The sequence below is a fragment of the Sinohyriopsis cumingii genome, unplaced genomic scaffold, assembly GCF_028554795.1.
Source record: "Sinohyriopsis cumingii isolate HCF-2022 unplaced genomic scaffold, ASM2855479v2 utg000695l, whole genome shotgun sequence".
NCBI classification, from domain to species: Eukaryota; Metazoa; Mollusca; class Bivalvia; order Unionida; family Unionidae; genus Sinohyriopsis; species Sinohyriopsis cumingii.
Genome location: NW_028315924.1, coordinates 2,736,877 through 2,760,094, shown reverse-complemented (window position 1 = coordinate 2,760,094; position 23,218 = coordinate 2,736,877). Strand labels below are relative to the sequence as shown.

Here is a 23,218-nt window from a genome sequence, read left to right as displayed (position 1 = left end):
TGATGTTTACAGTATACAGTATACAGTACCTGGTAATGATGTTTACAGTAAACAGTATACAGTCCCTGGTAATGAGATTTACAGCGTACATTATACAGTCACTAGTAATGTTGTTTACAGTATACTGTATAGAGTCCCTGGTAATGACATTTATGCAGTACCTGGTAATGATGTTTACAGTATACAGTATACTGTATACACTACCCGTTAATGATGTTTACCGTATACAATATACAGTCCCTGGTAATGATGTTTCCAGTAAAATGTGAGCAATTTAGCTGAAACAATGTTACATTTTCAAGCTGATAATGAGAAAACAAAATGTGACATTACCCAAATATATCAGTCTAGCTATTTTGAAGTGGACAAAGATTTCTAGGTAATTACACTAATGTTATCTACTCACCTCCTGAAGCAAGAGTTTGTAGATCCTGAAAATGAACAATAATAGTTAAGTAAGGAGTCAATATACCATATATATATATATATATATATATATATATATATATATATATATATATATATATATATATATACAGTGGAGCCTCGTTAATCCAGACACATTCATTCCCAGTGAATATGTCCGGATTAATGAGCTTTCCAGATAACTGAATCATGCACATTTTATTTTTCGATGTCATCACACCGTATACATGTACATGTATATGCTAGCTGTAATTGTACTGTATATTCAATAATGGTTGAAATAAATTAATGAATACATCTATTGACATGTGTTTATTTCATATTATTATAACAAGCGATTGTACATGCATGTACAGTAAATATAAGTTTAGACAATGAACACTTTGTTCATGTCAACACTCTTTGCTTCTCCCTCATACAATTTGCCTTTGATGCCCCGCTGATTCTTGGAATTTTGTAGCCAACCATGAGAATAGGCAAAGTCAGTGATGCCGAGTTGGTCTCCCCGAGTATCTTTGCCTTGGCAATGAGCATTTCATCAGTGATGGCGGCGTGGTGGGTCCACATGTCTGAGAACCACAAGAAGACAGGCATCATCAACTTGTTGATATTTGGCGTGGCGAGCGCGAGTTAGGTCTGCTGAATCGGCAGGTATGGAAAACCATTTGCCCGTGTTTTTGTTTTTTTATGATGTCTGCAACTGTCGACATGCCAATGACTAAGGATGAGTAAGCTATAATATGCTGGTGTATATCTTGAATGGTAGCTTTTGGGTGATCTTTGTGCTGGCAAATCTTTTTTATGCTGGCTGGTATCTTTACTCATCTATGCTTGCTTGATGGTGTCGCTATAATATATGTAAAATGTACAATGAATACAAACTGATATCTCACAATAGAACATCCCATTACAACATGGCAATAGGACATCCCACTACAAGATGGCAATAGGACATCCCACTACAATATGGCAATAGGACATTCCACTACGAGATGGCAATAGGACATCCCACTACAAGATGGCAATAGGACATCCCACTACATGGCAATAGAACATCCCATTACAACATGGCAATAGGACATCCCACTACAAGACGGCAATAGGACATCTCACTACAATATGGCAATAGGACATCCCACTACAACATGGCAATAGGACATCCCACTACAATATGGCAGTAGGACATCCCACTACAAGATGGCAATAGGACATCCCACTACAAGATGGCAATAGGACATCCCACTATATGGCAATAGAACATCCCATTACAACATGGCAATAGGACATCCCACTACAAGATGGCAATAGGACATCTCACTACAATATGGCAATAGGACATCCCACTACAAAATGGCAATAGGACATTCCACTACAACAAGGCAATAGGACATCACGCTACAAGATGGCAATAGGACATACCACTACAAGATGGCAATAGGACATCCCACTACATGGCAATAGAACATCCCACTACAACATGGCAATAGGACATCCCACTACAAGATGGCAATAGGACATCCCACTACATGGCAATAGAACATCCCATTACAACATGGCAATAGGACATCCCACTACATGGCAACAGAACATCCCATTACAACATGGCAATAAGACATCCCACAACAAGATGGCAATAGGACATCCCACTACAATATGGCAATAGGACATTCCACCACAAGATGGTAATAGGACATCCCACTACAATATGGCAATAGGACATCCCACTACAAGATGGCAATATGACATTCCACTACAACATGGCAATAGGACATCCCACTACAATATGGCAATAGGACATTCCACTACAAGATGGTAATAGGATATCCCACTACAAGATGGCAATAGGACATCCCACTACAAGATGGCAATAGGACATCCCACTACATGGCAATATGACATTCCACTACAACATGGCAATAGGACATCCCACTACAATATCGCAATAGGACATTCCACTACAAGATGGTAATAGGACATCCCATTACAAGATGGCAATAGGACATCCCACTACAACATGGCAATAGGACATCCCACTACATGGCAATATGACATTCCACTACAACATGGCAATAGGACATCCCACTACATGGCAATAGAACATCCCATTACAAGATGGCAATAGGACATCCCACTACAAGATGGCAATAGGACATCCCACTACAAGATGGCAATAGGACATCCCACTACATGGCAATAGGACATCCTTCTACAACATGGCAATAAGACATCCTACTACAAGATGGCAATAGGATATCCCACTACAACATGGCAATAGGACATCCCACTACATGGCAACAGAACATCCCATTACAACATGGTGATAGGACATCCCACTACAAGATGGCAATAGGACATCCCACTACAATATGGCAATAGGACATTCCACTACAAGATGGTAATAGGACATCCCACTACAAGATGGCAATAGGACATCCCACTACAAGATGGCAATAGGACATCCCACTACAAGATGGCAATAGGACATCCCACTACATGGCAATAGGACATCCCTCTACAACATCGCAATAAGACATCCTACTACAAGATAGCAATAGGACATCCCACTACAAGATGGCAATAGGACATTCCACTACAAGATGGCAATAGGACATCCCACTACATGGCAATAGAACATCCCCCTACAACATGGCAATAGGACATCCCTCTACAACATGGCAATAAGACATCCTACTACAAGATGGCAATAGGACATCCCACTACATGGCAATAGGACATTCCACTACAAGATGGCAATAGGACATCCCACTACAAGATGGCAGTAGGACATCCCACTACATGGCAATAGGGCATCCCACAAAAACATGAACTTTTATTTTTAATAATTTAATCATTTCAGACATGTGAATGATATGTTAATGTCAAATCACAGCATATACTTTATCTAATGTTTCATTATGTGCCATTTAAACCTGGTGTTATTTGCCATCAATTCAGCATTTTTTAATTGAATCATTTATAATTTAATCTTGTAAATTTATGAGATCCTGGAGAAGTACTGTTAAATTAGTGAAATCCAAATTTGTGTATTTATCCACTTTTGATAAATAATTTCTTTCTTCTTACTGTACTGTTCAGACCATCATCCTCAAGAACCATGCTGATTATCTTGATTTTATTATCACTGAAAGTAATTCATAAATCTGTGTTTTGTGTTGAACTTTGCATGATATCCATGGTGTTTCAAATCAACAGTTTTGTACTATTGAAAGTTATATGTGCTCCATAAATTTAAAACAGAACTTCATTGAGTTTTAAATTATCAAAATGCTCAGAAGACTTGGGGTATTTTATTTTTAAATGTGAGTGTTCCAGACTTGTATCTGTCATATCTGTATACGAGTTCTAAAGTTTCAGACATTCCTGTGGTTTAAACCCAATTAAGACATTAAAATGGCTGACTGATCCTTTTTGTCCTCTTCTTTAATACTTTATTTTTGTTTTTTTAAATTAGTTTAAATATAATCTGAAGTCGGGTCTAGGCAGCACCTGAAGGATGATGAAGCACAAGGAAATAATTTTAAAGGCAATCTAGATTTAAAAATGTAAACTACTAGATTTGAAAATGGAAAAAATGTAAATTACTAGACATTTAAAATGGAAACAATGTATGAGTTTCTTTGATTTTACACATCTATAGATCGGATGGCTTGAAAATTTCATATCACTGAATTTCAAATGTCATCAAAATTAGCAGTTTTGATGTAATTAAAAACTTTGGATTATATAAACATTTTGAAAGTTCATTTCATGATATTATTTTCTTCTGAAAGATCCAAGTCATCTTATTCTGCATGGTAACATTGATTAACATTCCATACTGACATTTCATGTAAAGCTAATGCTTTGGAATATAGTCTTAAATACATTCCACATGGTAACATTCATTAACATTCCATACTGACATTTCATGTAAAGCTAATGCTTTGGAATATAGTCTTAAATACATTCCACATAGTAACATTCATTAACATTCCATACTGACATTTCATGTAAAGCTAATGCTTTGGAATATAGTCTTAAATACATTCCACATAGTAACATTCATTAACATTCCATACTGACATTTCATGTAAAGCTAATGCTTTGGAATATAGTCTTAAATACATTCCACATAGTAACATTCATTAGCATTCCATACTGAGATTTCATGTAAAGCTAATGCTTTGGAATATAGTCTTAAATACATTCCACATAGTAACATTCATTAACATTCCATACTGACATTTCATGTAAAGCTAATGCTTTGGAATATAGTCTTAAATACATTCCACATGGTAACATTCATTAACATTCCATACTGACATTTCATGTAAAGCTAATGCTTTGGAATATAGTCTTAAATACATTCCACATAGTAACATTCATTAACATTCCATACTGACATTTCATGTAAAGCTAATGCTTTGGAATATAGTCTTAAATACATTCCACATAGTAACATTCATTAACATTCCATACTGACATTTCATGTAAAGCTAATGCTTTGGAATATAGTCTTAAATACATTCCACATAGTAACATTCATTAGCATTCCATACTGACATTTCATGTAAAGCTAATGCTTTGGAATATAGTCTTAAATACATTCCACATAGTAACATTCATTAACATTCCATACTGACATTTCATGTAAAGCTAATGCTTTGGAATATAGTCTTAAATACATTCCACATAGTAACATTCATTAGCATTCCATACTGACATTTCATGTAAAGCTAATGCTTTGGAATATAGTCTTAAATACATTCCACATAGTAACATTCATTAACATTCCATACTGACATTTCATGTAAAGCTAATGCTTTGGAATATAGTCTTAAATACATTCCACATGGTAACATTCATTAACATTCCATACTGACATTTCATGTAAAGCTAATGCTTTGGAATATAGTCTTAAATACATTCCACATAGTAACATTCATTAACATTCCATACTGACATTTCATGTAAAGCTAATGCTTTGGAATATAGTCTTAAATACATTCCACATAGTAACATTCATTAGCATTCCATACTGACATTTCATGTAAAGCTAATGCTTTGGAATATAGTCTTAAATACATTCCACATAGTAACATTCATTAACATTCCATACTGACATTTCATGTAAAGCTAATGCTTTGGAATATAGTCTTAAATACATTCCACATGGTAACATTCATTAACATTCCATACTGACATTTCATGTAAAGCTAATGCTTTGGAATATAGTCTTAAATACATTCCACATAGTAACATTCATTAACATTCCATACTGACATTTCATGTAAAGCTAATGCTTTGGAATATAGTCTTAAATACATTCCACATAGTAACATTCATTAACATTCCATACTGACATTTCATGTAAAGCTAATGCTTTGGAATATAGTCTTAAATACATTCCACATAGTAACATTCATTAGCATTCCATACTGACATTTCATGTAAAGCTAATGCTTTGGAATATAGTCTTAAATACATTCCACATAGTAACATTCATTAACATTCCATACTGACATTTCATGTAAAGCTAATGCTTTGGAATATAGTCTTAAATACATTCCACATAGTAACATTCATTAGCATTCCATACTGACATTTCATGTAAAGCTAATGCTTTGGAATATAGTCTTAAATACATTCCACATAGTAACATTCATTAACATTCCATACTGACATTTCATGTAAAGCTAATGCTTTGGAATATAGTCTTAAATACATTCCACATGGTAACATTCATTAACATTCCATACTGACATTTCATGTAAAGCTAATGCTTTGGAATATAGTCTTAAATACATTCCACATAGTAACATTCATTAACATTCCATACTGACATTTCATGTAAAGCTAATGCTTTGGAATATAGTCTTAAATACATTCCACATAGTAACATTCATTAGCATTCCATACTGACATTTCATGTAAAGCTAATGCTTTGGAATATAGTCTTAAATACATTCCACATAGTAACATTCATTAACATTCCATACTGACATTTCATGTAAAGCTAATGCTTTGGAATATAGTCTTAAATACATTCCACATAGTAACATTCATTAACATTCCATACTGACATTTCATGTAAAGCTAATGCTTTGGAATATAGTCTTAAATACATTCCACATGGTAACATTCATTAACATTCCATACTGACATTTCATGTAAAGCTAATGCTTTGGAATATAGTCTTAAATACATTCCACATAGTAACATTCATTAACATTCCATACTGACATTTCATGTAAAGCTAATGCTTTGGAATATAGTCTTAAATACATTCCACATAGTAACATTCATTAACATTCCATACTGACATTTCATGTAAAGCTAATGCTTTGGAATATAGTCTTAAATACATTCCACATAGTAACATTCATTAACATTCCATACTGTCATTTCATGTAAAGCTAATGCTTTGGAATATAGTCTTAAATACATTCCACATAGTAACATTCATTAGCATTCCATACTGACGTTTCATGTAAAGCTAATGCTTTGGAATATAGTCTTAAATACATTCCACATAGTAACATTCATTAACATTCCATACTGACATTTCATGTAAAGCTAATGCTTTGGAATATAGTCTTAAATACATTCCACATAGTAACATTCATTAGCATTCCATACTGACATTTCATGTAAAGCTAATGCTTTGGAATATAGTCTTAAATACATTCCACATAGTAACATTCATTAGCATTCCATACTGACATTTCATGTAAAGCTAATGCTTTGGAATATAGTCTTAAATACATTCCACATAGTAACATTCATTAACATTCCATACTGACATTTCATGTAAAGCTAATGCTTTGGAATATAGTCTTAAATACATTCCACATAGTAACATTCATTAACATTCCATACTGACATTTCATGTAAAGCTAATGCTTTGGAATATAGTCTTAAATACATTCCACATAGTAACATTCATTAGCATTCCATACTGACATTTCATGTAAAGCTAATGCTTTGGAATATAGTCTTAAATACATTCCACATAGTAACATTCATTAGCATTCCATACTGACATTTCATGTAAAGCTAATGCTTTGGAATATAGTCTTAAATACATTCCACATAGTAACATTCATTAACATTCCATACTGACATTTCATGTAAAGCTAATGCTTTGGAATATAGTCTTAAATACATTCCACATAGTAACATTCATTAACATTCCATACTGACATTTCATGTAAAGCTAATGCTTTGGAATATAGTCTTAAATACATTCCACATAGTAACATTCATTAACATTCCATACTGACATTTCATGTAAAGCTAATGCTTTGGAATATAGTCTTAAATACATTCCACATAGTAACATTCATTAACATTCCATACTGACATTTCATGTAAAGCTAATGCTTTGGAATATAGTCTTAAATACATTCCACATGGTAACATTCATTAACATTCCATACTGACATTTCATGTAAAGCTAATGCTTTGGAATATAGTCTTAAATACATTCCACATAGTAACATTCATTAACATTCCATACTGACATTTCATGTAAAGCTAATGCTTTGGAATATAGTCTTAAATACATTCCACATAGTAACATTCATTAACATTCCATACTGACATTTCATGTAAAGCTAATGCTTTTGGAATATAGTCTTAAATACATTCCACTCACTAACATTCATTAACATTCCATACTGACATTTCATGTAAAGCTAATGCTTTGGAATATAGTCTTAAATACATTCCACATAGTAACATTCATTAACATTCCATACTGACATTTCATGTAAAGCTAATGCTTTGGAATATAGTCTTAAATACATTCCACATAGTAACATTCATTAACATTCCATACTGACATTTCATGTAAAGCTAATGCTTTGGAATATAGTCTTAAATACATTCCACTCACTAACATTCATTAACATTCCATACTGACATTTCATGTAAAGCTAATGCTTTGGAATATAGTCTTAAATACATTCCACATAGTAACATTCATTAACATTCCATACTGACATTTCATGTAAAGCTAATGCTTTGGAATATAGTCTTAAATACATTCCACATGGTAACATTCATTAACATTCCATACTGACATTTCATGTAAAGCTAATGCTTTGGAATATAGTCTTAAATACATTCCACATAGTAACATTCATTAACATTCCATACTGACATTTCATGTAAAGCTAATGCTTTTGGAATATAGTCTTAAATACATTCCACATAGTAACATTCATTAACATTCCATACTGACATTTCATGTAAAGCTAATGCTTTTGGAATATAGTCTTAAATACATTCCACTCACTAACATTCATTAACATTCCATACTGACATTTCATGTAAAGCTAATGCTTTGGAATATAGTCTTAAATACATTCCACATAGTAACATTCATTAACATTCCATACTGACATTTCATGTAAAGCTAATGCTTTGGAATATAGTCTTAAATACATTCCACATAGTAACATTCATTAACATTCCATACTGTCATTTCATGTAAAGCTAATGCTTTGGAATATAGTCTTAAATACATTCCACATAGCAACATTCATTAACATTCCATACTGACATTTCATGTAAAGCTAATGCTTTGGAATATAGTCTTAAATACATTCCACATAGTAACATTCATTAACATTCCATACTGACATTTCATGTAAAGCTAATGCTTTGGAATATAGTCTTAAATACATTCCACATAGTAACATTCATTAACATTCCATACTGACATTTCATGTAAAGCTAATGCTTTGGAATATAGTCTTAAATACATTCCACATAGTAACATTCATTAACATTCCATACTGACATTTCATGTAAAGCTAATGCTTTGGAATATAGTCTTAAATACATTCCACATAGTAACATTCATTAACATTCCATACTGACATTTCATGTAAAGCTAATGCTTTGGAATATAGTCTTAAATACATTCCACATGGTAACATTCATTAACATTCCATACTGACATTTCATGTAAAGCTAATGCTTTGGAATATAGTCTTAAATACATTCCACATAGTAACATTCATTAACATTCCATACTGACATTTCATGTAAAGCTAATGCTTTGGAATATAGTCTTAAATACATTCCACATAGTAACATTCATTAACATTCCATACTGTCATTTCATGTAAAGCTAATGCTTTGGAATATAGTCTTAAATACATTCCACATGGTAACATTCATTAACATTCCATGCTGACATTTCATGTAAAGCTAATGCTTTGGAATATAGTCTTAAATACATTCCACATAGTAACATTCATTAACATTCCATACTGACATTTCATGTAAAGCTAATGCTTTGGAATATAGTCTTAAATACATTCCACATGGTAACATTCATTAACATTCCATACTGACATTTCATGTAAAGCTAATGCTTTGGAATATAGTCTTAAATACATTCCACATAGTAACATTCATTAGCATTCCATACTGAGATTTCATGTAAAGCTAATGCTTTGGAATATAGTCTTAAATACATTCCACATAGTAACATTCATTAACATTCCATACTGACATTTCATGTAAAGCTAATGCTTTGGAATATAGTCTTAAATACATTCCACATAGTAACATTCATTAACATTCCATACTGACATTTCATGTAAAGCTAATGCTTTGGAATATAGTCTTAAATACATTCCACATAGTAACATTCATTAACATTCCATACTGACATTTCATGTAAAGCTAATGCTTTGGAATATAGTCTTAAATACATTCCACATAGTAACATTCATTAACATTCCATACTGACATTTCATGTAAAGCTAATGCTTTGGAATATAGTCTTAAATACATTCCACATAGTAACATTCATTAACATTCCATACTGACATTTTATGTAAAGCTAATGCTTTGGAATATAGTCTTAAATACATTCCACATAGTAACATTCATTAACATTCCATACTGACATTTCATGTAAAGCTAATGCTTTGGAATATAGTCTTAAATACATTCCACATGGTAACATTCATTAACATTCCATACTGACATTTCATGTAAAGCTAATGCTTTGGAATATAGTCTTAAATACATTCCACATAGTAACATTCATTAACATTCCATACTGACATTTCATGTAAAGCTAATGCTTTTGGAATATAGTCTTAAATACATTCCACATAGTAACATTCATTAACATTCCATACTGACATTTCATGTAAAGCTAATGCTTTGGAATATTGTCCTTAATTTACTCCTTATACATACCATTTAATTGTCTTCTAATTGTAAACACAATGGTAGCACCAATTAATCCAAGAACAATTCCACCGACACCGATTCCAACAGCCCCACCAACACTTACTCCAACTGATGCACTGACCTCTAATAAAGATGGGCATGAATGAGCATATGTCTGATTCAATATTACCATCGGTGCAACGTATTTCAAGTCAAATTTTTTTACTATATATTTTTCCTATTTCCCTCTTCTTATCTGATATATAAATGGCACCATTGTAACTTTCAGCAGAAAATTTAAGGTTCGGTGATGATCTGTCCCTTATATAGACAATAATGAATCAGACTTCATTAGTCAGGGTACCAAGAAGGACTGACAGACATGTCTGATTTGACAGCTTCATTAGTCATGGCACCAAGAAATACTGACAATCATGTCTGATTTGACAGCTTCATTAGTCATGGCACCAAGAAAGACTGACAGTCACATATGATTTGACAGCTTCAAGATTTTCTAGTGATATACAAATTGCAGCTTAACAGATACAAAGGTTACCATTCATGAATTTACTAATTAACATTTGATTGTAGCAAATACCATAATATTTAGGTGTGTACAATATGGATAGTTTAGAATATTCATCAATATTTATGTTCCATTGAATGGGAGATTTTCTTTAACCTCATGGGAATATAAATAGGAAAATATACTTAAGGAATGAAAATATGCAAGATAGTACAACCTTTCAACATCCTTATGACAAGTTGTACATCGGCAAAGTCTCCTCTTCCATTTACGTTGTATGCATACAATCTCAAATAATATTCAGATCCTGGGATAAGGTCCTCAATGACTGTAGTAAACCATCCATCCCTGTTTCCAGCACTGACTTCAGACACATTATTCCATGTTATATTATCAAGACTTATCTCAACCACGAAAGTTTGAGTCAATCCCCCATTATATCCGGATTGCCACCTCAGTGGCAGTTGTTTTTCCTGTATGTTGGTACTATGGAAATTTAATGGCTTCCCTGGTGTACCTGAAATACAATGCTGTATAAATTTAAAAAGGATATAATTCTTATTGGCAGTATTTAATGAGTCTGATTGAGATTACTGAGGCATTTTGAAGAATAATCAGTGTGAAATCATGGATGATATGTAACAAGCTGCAGATGAATGATGATAAAACTGAGGCCATTCTGATCACAACACAAAGACTTTCTCATTCACATCCTTTACCTCAAACAATAAATATTAGCAACACCAACATTAAATTCACACAATCAGTACAAAACCTAGGTGTTACTCTGGACAGTACTCTCACATTGCACCAATATATCATGAACATTTGCAAGGCTGCATATCTTGAGCTGAGATGCATCAGCTCAATTCACAAATATCTTTCAGTTGATGCCACTAAAACACTTGTGTGTTCATTAGTACTTTCAAGACTGGACTATCGTAACTCAATTATGTCTGGTTCATCTCAATATCTGCTACAGAAACTTCAAAAAGTTCAAAATACAGCTGCTCGGATCATATTTAGAGTACCTTGATCAGAGCACACCTCCCCGCTGCTCCATACCCTACACTGGTTATCCATTCGATCCAGAATCAAACACAAAATTTGTTATTTGTGCTATGTTTCACTGTTGGACTCTAATCCAACATGCCTATCTGACCTCACCCATGTGTACACACCAGCAAGATACTTACGCTCCTCCTCTGACAATCATATATCATTATTCCAAGTATGAAAACAAAGTCATATGGACAGCGTTCTTTTGCATACCAGGGCCCAGCAACGACTGGAATGAATGACCCACTGAACTTAGACACAAAGACACAGTAATCACATTCAAGAGAGCTCTCAAAACACACTTATTTTGACTGCAAGAACAAACTTAAAGACCTAATAATGTTTCCTGCCTTATATATTCTCAGCATGTTTTTTAATGTTTTCTAATTTCATGGTGTTTGTTTTTGTAATCATATTATATGTTTTTTTTATCTTATAAGTGTTGTCTAATGTTGTAAAGCACTTAGAGCTTCTAAACATTAGGTGATAATACAAAGTCCTCATTATTATTATTATTATTATTATTTATCTACAAATATTAAACAATCACTTTGATGTTTCTATGAAAAACGTCTATGCATTTCCTATTTATATGATCCATGATCAAATATGCAATGAAAAGTTACTTGTTGCAATACTGGAATACAGATTGTTTTGTAGTTGTCTGTTTTTATTTACAAATTAACTGCCTAAAATAATTATATTTAAATCTGCACACATCTCTTCAATACTACAGCTGCATATGATAGCTGAGTCCAAACATTAGCTTTTCCAAAATTGTCATTTACCTTTCAAATACATTTTGAAACATAATGTAGATCCAAATATCATTACATTGATATAACTTCATCTACCGGCAGTTCTTTATGTATTTGGGCTGCCACTTAGTCCATTTAGCCATCTAAAATTAAACTCAAACATTTGAAATAATTTCACTAAATATAAGATATATTATAGAAGAATAAGCTCTCCTTCATTTCAATGTCTTTAAGTTTGCAAAACCAACATTTTATTTCCATCTTTACACATTAAATTCAAAAACTGAATAAATTAAAAATATATTCTCTCCCATACATATCCCTTTAGAACTGATTTATATTTTCACATCTTAGCACCATATACATATAACATCTCATCTGTTTCTAAATCTAATGAATTCTGTGAATATTTCTTTGACCTTGTTGACATTTATTTTTGGATTCCTTTTGAGTTTTATTTCTACTTTCACAAATATGGCCATATTTTATAATGACACTACAATTTCTGGAAATAAAAAGGTTGTGAAGCCGATTCAGCTGTTAATTTCCTCTTTAATGTGATTATTAATGCTTGATTAATTATCAAAATCAAAACTTCTCGTTCAAATTTTGGAGTCAAAGACTGATTAAGACTGTCTCAACCTCTGTATTATTTGTACTGACTGTTATTTCAATCAACTCCATGAAGCAGTATGTTGCCTTAGGCTGAGAACTCTTTTTTAAAAATTCCTACTTGTTTGTGAAAGCATTTATCAGTCCAAGCCTATATCAAATGAAATGACTGGAATGAATTAAGTGGAGAGAACATGAAACATATGGTATGGTAAATCTTTTGATATAGATTTTGTTAGTTATCTACTTACAAAGAGCAGTAGCATAAGAAATAAAGAGCAGCCAGATTTAAGTTTGAAAATTTTGATAGAATATCCATTAACCTCCTAACAAAAGCCAAAGAACCGCTGTAGCTGGTTCATTAATGGTATTATCTGCAATTACTCTGTATGATCCAAAATCTCCCATGTCTAGTTTTGTAAATTGAAGTTCAGACTGTTGTCCATAGTCAGACTGGATAGCTGAATTAGGAAGACTCCTGCTCTCACTGCCATTGCCAAGGAAGGTCCAGGTGAATCGTGGAGGTGGGTAAGATATTACTGTGTACCTCAAAACAGCATCTCCTAGGTGTTTGCTATATGTCACATTGACAAAAGGTACACGAAAGTCAATGCGAGGATGACCTGTTGTAAAAATATAACAAATTAATATTATTGGATCATAACTAGGACTAAGTAAAGCTCAAATTTATTGTTCTCTACCCATTGTAGTTGGGCAGTTAATCCCTGCCATCCACACTTTGCACTTCAGTATTACATATGGGAGAATAAATACTAACATTACACTACTGCAACTCCTTCTCTGATGCCATGGCTAGGGGTATGTCCAAATGATTGACTCCTTCCACACTGCTGTGGCTTGAGTTATGTCCAAAAGATTGACTCCTTTCCCACTGCCATGGCTTGGAGAATGTCCAAATGACTGACTCCTTTCCCAATGCCATGGCTTGGGAATGTCCAAAAGATTGACTCCTTCCCCACTGCCATGGCTTGGGTTATGTCCAAAAGATTGACTCCTTCCCCACTGCCATGGCTTGGGGAATGTCCAAATGACTGACTCCTTTCCCAATGCCATGGCTTGGGAATGTCCAAAAGATTGACTCCTTCCCCACTGCCATGGCTTGGGGAATGTCCAAAAGATTGACTCCTTCCCCACTGCCATGGCTTGGGGACTATCTAAAGATTGACTCCTTTCCCACTGTCATGGCTTGGGGAATGTCCAAAAGACTGACTCCTACCCCACTGCCATGGCTTGAGTTATGTCCAAAAGACTGACTCCTTCCCCACTGCCATGGCTTGGGTTATGTCCAAATGATTGACTCCTTCCCCACTGCCATGGCTTGGGTTATGTCCAAAAGTTTGACTCCTTCCCCACTGCCATGGCTTGGGGAATGTCCAAATGACTGACTCCTTTCCCAATGCCATGGCTTGGGAATGTCCAAAAGATTGACTCCTTCCCCACTGCCATGGCTTGGGGACTATCTAAAGATTGACTCCTTCCCCACTGCCATGGCTTGGGTTATGTCCAAATGATTGACTCCTTCCCCACTGCCATGGCTTGGGTTATGTCCAAAAGATTGACTCCTTCCCTACTGCCATGGCTTGGGTTATGTCCAAAAGATTGACTCCTTCCCCAATGCCATGGCTTGGGTTAAGTCCAAAAGATTGACTCCTTCCCCACTGTCATGGCTTGGGTTATGTCCAAATGATTGACTCCTTCCCCACTGCCATGGCTTGGGTTATGTCCAAAAGATTGACTCCTTCCCCACTGCCATGGCTTGGGGAATGTCCAAAAGATTGACTCCTTCCCCACTGCCATGGCTTGGGTTATGTCCAAAAGATTGACTCCTTCTACACTGCTATAGCTTGGGGAATGTCTAAATGATTGACAGCTGAATAATGAAATTCGAAGGACAAACACAGAATGAATGAGGCATCAGAGTTGTTCAAAGTGGCTAACAAGTGAAGACATGTCACCTAACTGCATGTCATTCAGGCTCTGTTCTTAAACTCCCCTAAGTCACTCTGCTTCCCATATTAATAAAACAAAAATTCCTTAAAGGGGCTGCTATTCTACTGGCTGAAAAGAATCTCCACAAATTAAAGCCAAGAGAATTTATTTTTAACTGTGGAGTGTTGAAACTATCTTGTATATTTTGAGCAACAAATGTTTCAAATTAGCTGCTGTGGCAGCCATTTTGGATACGACACTGGCACCAATTTCATTTCAGACAAACAACATATTGTGTAATGTCATTTGGTCATAGGATGACCATCTATTCATTTAGAGCAATGACAAGATTTTCAAGATGGTTCCTACAGTGGCCATATTGGATGTCATGTCAGCAGCATTGTTTTTTAGAACCAAGTAAGCATCATAAGTCTTTTAGTGTAAACCCAATTTTGACATGAACATCCAGAAGAAGAAGCAATCACTAGATTGTCCATTTGGTCAATACATTGGTCATACTGTGGGTCAGATCTGCATCACTCTAAATTCAGGAGCAACGGGACATCATTAAAATGTCTCTCGTGAAAATGCAGTGTCAGTAAGATTTTCTGTTGAGGAGCAGAAGTGATAACAAGATTTTTAAGCTGTCCACTGTCTTGGCCATACTGAATATCAAAGTGGCACAGTTTTCATTTAGGACCAACTAAACAACAGATGAAATTTTCTGATGAAAACACTCTGTTGATATGACTTTTTATTTCATACTAGGCTGTAAATTTTCTGGATTTTCTGAGGATGAAAGTCTTGATAATTTATTGGAGTGAAATATATATTTCTTCACTGCCTGTCAATAGACTCTGAAAATATTATGGCAAAGAAATCTGAAGTTATTCTTGGATGCTTGCATCATCTAGCAGTAAGTTTGGCTGCCTTCCATTTGAGACGAACTGAATTCAAAACCAACAAGGTGCAAATTCTTATTTTTCTTACTTTGAATTGTGAAGGATAATTATGTTACTATTTACATATTCTGTGTGAATATTCACAAATGTTATGTACACCTATGCTGAGTGTTTAATTTTTGTCCATAATTGTAGATTGTACGAGTTGTTTATAAATAACATTACATAGATAACTTTTGTTCATGACTGCAGACTAAACCTTAGTGTTTACTTTTAAACCTTAGTGTTTACTTTTATCTTTTTTTTCAAGACACTGGTTTTCCCCTTGGAAATTATATGGTCTGCCTGATATTTGTCAGCTTGATTCACTAAAATTTAAGTAAGCAGACCTGACCTTGTTTACAGTTCAGGAAAACATTCCATCAAGATGATGTGACATTGAGGTTGTTTATATCAGAATTGTTTTCTGTACCTATTTTAACATCTGTATAGTGGATGTAGTCTTTTAGCTGTGTTCAATTACAATTTGATAGGATTTAAATATTTATTCATTAGAATTACAAAGTGCTCAATGACCTTTTGGACTAAATTCCTATTTTGGAATTATCATGAATTCATTCAAGGATATTCTGGATTATATCATTGTGATATAATAAGACTGTTGACATATTAGCACATTCAAGACTACTGACACATCAGCACATTTAATAGTGGAATTCATTAAGAACACTCTATACTATTGGACTTGTCACAGAACTTTAAAGATCGAGACTAACTCATAAATCTCTGAGTTCCTTTTAAATTTTCACTTTGTGTTCAAGGGAGATAAATTATATGTTGAATTTACTACACCTGTTGTATTTTTTCTTTTTTCCTGTTAATTAGTTTAAGACAATAGAGTCATAACACAAATTACAACAGAACATTAATGGAAAACCACAGATATAGCACATGATCCAGTAAGAAATCTGCTACTTCACTCTGTCATACATACTGCTAGTCAATATGTCTGAGCATAGAAAAGGAAAAGTTGCTTTCTGCAAGTGAATAACATGTATATTTGATCTTGTGGATAACAAATTTGAGTATTTTCACTCATGGCTTCACCACTTGTGAAAATTTGGAGATTTTCATCTACCTGAAAAAATATATTTGTCATTCACTCATTTCAAGTGAACATCCTTTCAATTCCCAGGAGGAGTAACAATAACAACATTTTCAAGATTGCTGCCATGGTGGTCATATGAAATGTCCAAGTGGCACCATTTGAATTTATAATGTCAACATAAACATCTGTTTATGAGGATTGGCCATAGTGAATGTCATATTGGCACATATCCTAGATGAAAATGGTGTAAATGTTTCTTAGACATCATGAGAAGTCATTTAGAGTAAACCTGATGACAATGTGGTCATGCATTCAAGATTTCCTTGATGGTTGCTATGGATTCCATATTGGATGTCTGAGCAGCACCACTTGCACTTAGGATCAGGCTGACTATGGGATGAATGTATGCATGATGAATTTGATGTCATTCCTCGATGTAGTTTAGGAGTGGTGATAACAAACATGTGCTAACAGATAGACAGACTAAAAGTGACAGTAAATAGATGAACAACTACAGGCCATCACATAAGTTCTTCTGGTCTATACAAGTCAGACTAAAAATTACAACTACAGGCCACTCCCCAGCTTTAGAATGCCTAGAAAACTTGCAACCCCACCCCTTCTAATGTGAAAGTACATATGGAAACCATTTTGACTTATGTGATGTGATGTGATGTGATTTTTATTTTTAACGTAGCTTTAACAATTTTTCAGTCATATCGCTATGATATCTGCAATGTGGCAGTTTATAGTGATGTCTAGCACTGGGGCATCATGCCGCAGACATATAACATGATGTCCCACCCAGTCACATTATATTGACACCAGGCCAACCAGTCCTAACACTAACCTCTTAATGCTGAGCGCCAAGCGAGGCAGCTGTAAGTACCATTTTTTAAGTCTCTGGTATGACTCGGCCAGGGATCGAACCCATGACCTCCTGCATCCGAGGCAGATGCTCTAAGCACTAGGCCATTGGAGCGGTCATTTTGACTTATAAGAAATACTCTGAAAATAGGCCTCTTTTAGCTGAATGTGAAAAGAAATCACAATCAAAATTTGTAAAGGAAACCTTGACACATGACTTTACCATCAAAAAGCAGTTACAGCCCAGAAATTTGTTTAGAAATCATCATATTCATAATTTTCAATAAAAGGTTTATAAATCATTAATTTTCTTTAAAAAATTTTTTTTAGTATACTGTAAATAACAATATACAATAAAATATTGACCAGTTACAATGTGAGTAATGCATTCTGATGGCACTGATTTCAGAAATAAATACCTAGTAAACAATTCTTGTCATGTGAAATTTGTCTTTCAGTTTTATATATTAAATTGATTTCTGTGTAATCATCAAAAATTTGATTTGCCCTCTTGTATTCAAATGTGAAAAGAGTAAATAAGTCTTTGCAGCAACATTTGTCAGCATTTCCATGAGAGCCTAATTAGTACTGACTGTTTTGACATCTGACTTGAATAAGTGTTGGTTACATTTTATAATCAATTAAAAGCCAACATGCATTATAACAACACATTCATTAATCTCTTTTATAAAATTCCATGAAGACGGCAAAATAAAAAAAGTTAAAATGAAAATCCTATCTGCATAAGAGCTAGCAGATCGACTCATATCAATTGAATAATTAAATAATAAAAACACAAAGTTTATATAAACTAATTAAAGTCTCTGGCATAAATCAGTGGTTTATTATAATCATTAATGGATATGGTCTGTGACAGCTAATAAACCAAACAAAAGGTATCCTAGGTGGATATGATCCATGATAGCAAAGAAACCAAACAAAAGGTATCCTAGGTGCATCAAAAGCTTAGTTCCACAGACAGGTTCATTATGGATAAGCCACTTCCAAAGCTTATAGTGAACTAAAAATTCCCACACAGGCACTAGGAGTTTTGCTCAAGGAAGCTAGAGCAGAAATTTCACTGTCACTTGCAATTAAATTACAGCATCAGTATTTCACTAGTATAACTACCCCTAAGTACCAGAATATTACTATAACAAATTCTGGCATTTTATTTACATCCATCCCCACATACATTTTACATTTCATTTACACTCCCTATACAAATACACGTATACATATTTTATTTATACTCTCCATACACACACACACACACACCCGCACATAGACATTTTATTTACACTCCCCATACAAGGGGCCCTGAGTGGCCAAGTGGTCTAAAGCGCTCTCCGTTACAGATCACTGCCATCTCACCTCTGTCTACGTGGGTTCGAGTCTCAGATTTGACCAATGTGGGTATGTGAGAAAGCTTGCCAGTAGCTTCTCATGGGTCAGTGGTTCTTCCCGGGGTTTTCCTGGGTTCTTCCTCCACCATTAATACTGGCTGCCATACATAGCCTATCGTGTGCTGGAAAATGGCGTTAAACCCCACAACAATAACAACAACAACTCCCCATACACACACATATAGACATTTTACTTACAATCCCCATGCACAGATTTATAGAAATTTTATTTACACACATACAGACATTTACTCTCCACATTCATACACATAGACATTTTATTTACACTCCCAATACACATATATCTGCATTTTATTTATACTCTCAATACACACACATATAGACATTTTATTTATGCTATCCAAACACACATATATAGACATTTTATTTATGCTATCCATACACACATATATAGACATTTTATTTATGCTATCCATACACACACATATAGACATTTTATTTATGCTAACACATATAGACATTTTACTTATGCTAACACATAGACATTTTATTTATGCTATCCATACACACACATAAAGACATTTTATTTATGCTATCCATACACACATATATAGGCATTTTATTTATGCTATCCATACACACACATAGAGGCATTTTATTTATGCTATCCATACACACACATAGAGACATTTTATTTATGCTATCCATACACACACATAGAGACATCTTATTTATGCTATCCATACACACACATATAGACATTTTATTTATGCTATCCATACACACACATATAGACATTTTATTTATGCTATCCATACACACACATATAGACATTTTATTTATGCTATCCATACACACACATATAGACATTTTATTTATGCTATCCATACACACACATATAGACATTTTATTTATGCTATCCATACACACACATATAGACATTTTATTTATGCTATCCATACACACACATATAGACATTTTATTTATGCTATCCATACACACACATATAGACATTTTATTTATGCTATCCATACACACACATATAGACATTTTATTTATGCTATCCACACACACACATATAGACATTTTATTTATGCTATCCATACACACACATATAGACATTTTATTTATGCTATCCATACACACATATATAGACATTTTATTTATGCTATCCATAGACACATATATAGACATTTTATTTATGCTATCCATACACACACATATATAGACATTTTATTTATGCTATCCATACACACACACATATAGACATTTTATTTATGCTATCCATACACACACATATAGACATTCTATTTATGCTATCCATACACACATATATAGACATTTTATTTATGCTATCCATACACACATATATAGACATTTTATTTATGCTATCCATAGACACACATATATAGACATTTTATTTATGCTATCCATCACACACACGCAGACATTTTATTTATGCTATCCATACACATACATATAGACAATGAATGGTTAGACTTTATATCACTATAATACCACTGTGAAGTAAGCAGTTCTGAATCCCGGGGGATAACAAATGTCATGTGTTATTAATAAACCATATAGTTCTTTTCAGAATATACATATTGTTAACAAAATAATTTATGAGGCACTCATTCCTGGCCAATGTGTACAATAATCATCTGGCTTACAGAACCTGAGCTTTACTCAATCGTCTAGACAAGTGTAAATTTATTCAGATTTGTCTACAGTCACTGGCCTGCAAATGCTATAGCACTATCCTCCTTTTACTGACTTGATTTCAGCATAATTTCAACACTGGTAAAATTTAAAAACACTGAACTGTTCAAAATGTAGATTTTTCCTCTCATAATGACAATATAATTCTGTGATCAGCTGTTACAACATCAGAGTCTATCAGCTAATATATATGATACATTACAATTACAATGTCAGAGTCTATCAGCTAATATATATGATACATTACAATTACAATGTCAGAGTCTATCAGCTAATATATATGATACATTACAATTACAATGTCAGAGTCTATCAGCTAATATATATGATATATTACAATTAGAAAGTCAGCATTTTTATGAATAGTGAAAAACCATGTGTGACCATGTGAATATGCATGAATGCTGCTAAAGTAAGAAAATAAATACAAAGATTACACTGGTAAACACAAGCTAAATTGCTGCTGCATCAGACTTTGTTAATACAAATAATTATTTCAATGGTAGTATTTTGTGTTATATGTTGATTGACAAAGGTTTTTATAAAAAATTAAAAACAAATGTTGATTTTAGCTTTGCTATCCCTTACTTACATTTCACAATGAAATGAATTGTCCTAACAGCAGGCTGGCTGATATTATTGCTTGCAGAACATGTATAGTTGTCAGTGTCCAGACATTTGGCAGACTGGACCAAGTATTGACCCTGTAAAGCATCCACCTCAGTCTTCAATATAGTTCCATCACTTTCCCTTTTCAGTGTTATCGTCGATTTGGGGTAGCTATCAACAGAACACTGGAAAGTGGCAGACTCATTCTCATTCACTGTTATTCCTCTCTGCACTGAAAAGTCCTTTATTTCTGCACCATCTTTATGAAAAAATAGAAAAAATTGTCTTAATATTTAATACTCTGGTTCTTTTGGATAAACTTCTCATAGTAATATGGCACCAAAAAGACATATTGAGTTTTAAGAGAGGCTAGTTTGCTTGAGGAAACTTCTAAAGGTAATTAATAATCTATTCATGACAAATTTTATCATAGTGAATTGGTACTTTTTACTGCACAATGGAAATTTGAATGGCAACTCCTTAATATTCAATCTTTCAATCAACGATTTTAAACTAAGGAACAGAAATAAGCAAAACCAACAAGGTTTGTAAAACTTAACTGTTATGAGTCTATGCTCTTAAAATAAGTAACAGAAAAGAGTGAAAAGTAACAAGCTTTGTAAATTCAAAACTAATTTGTTTTCCAAGAATAAAAACTGAAAATGAAAAATAAAACTATGGTATTGTGAATTAAAGCCAAAAATGTTCATGGAATTACAGACACAAGTCCTAATAATTTAAAGTTCTGAAGAAACTTTAGCATAAATCCATATTAAGTCCAATGCTGAATGTGTTGATGTGCCTGTAGCAGCCTGTTGTATTAAGTCTTTTTTTAAAACACAGAAATATCATTCAGGTTTGAATTCGCCATATTTCCCAGTGAATGTCTCTGTCCAAGAATATTATTTCTTAATGGGCAGTCTGTATTTCCAGAAAAATTTCAACTGAATTGAACAATCTGAAGAAATAATTTTCAGCTCAAATGAAGTACTGGACACAATAATAATACAAACTGATTCAGTTAGATCTTAAGCATGAATGAATGATCCTACCCGTGACAAGATTATATAGTCCTCTACTTGACCTCAGATCACAATTCAATTTTCTTATAACTA

The 23,218-nt window shown here is 33.6% G+C and overlaps 1 protein-coding gene across 4 annotated transcripts in view; it reads right to left on the bottom strand.

The window, feature by feature from the left end:
- LOC149773296 (protein turtle homolog B-like) overlaps positions 1 to 23,218 on the bottom strand; it is a 73,052-nt gene that overhangs the window by 7,112 nt on the left and 42,722 nt on the right. For 3 of the 4 annotated variants that reach the window (XM_089946492.1, XM_089946491.1, XM_089946493.1), the window contains exons 5-9: positions 22,087 to 22,362; positions 13,902 to 14,201; positions 11,367 to 11,666; positions 10,651 to 10,767; positions 407 to 431 (exon numbers count right to left, since the gene is read on the bottom strand). In XM_089946492.1, coding sequence (XP_089802618.1) covers positions 407 to 431; positions 10,651 to 10,767; positions 11,367 to 11,666; positions 13,902 to 14,201; positions 22,087 to 22,362 — 1,018 coding nt within the window. Of the gene's footprint in view, positions 1 to 406; positions 432 to 673; positions 1,274 to 10,650; positions 10,768 to 11,366; positions 11,667 to 13,901; positions 14,202 to 22,086; positions 22,363 to 23,218 lie in introns of those variants that run through there. The other variant, XM_089946494.1, reaches the window with a different exon arrangement.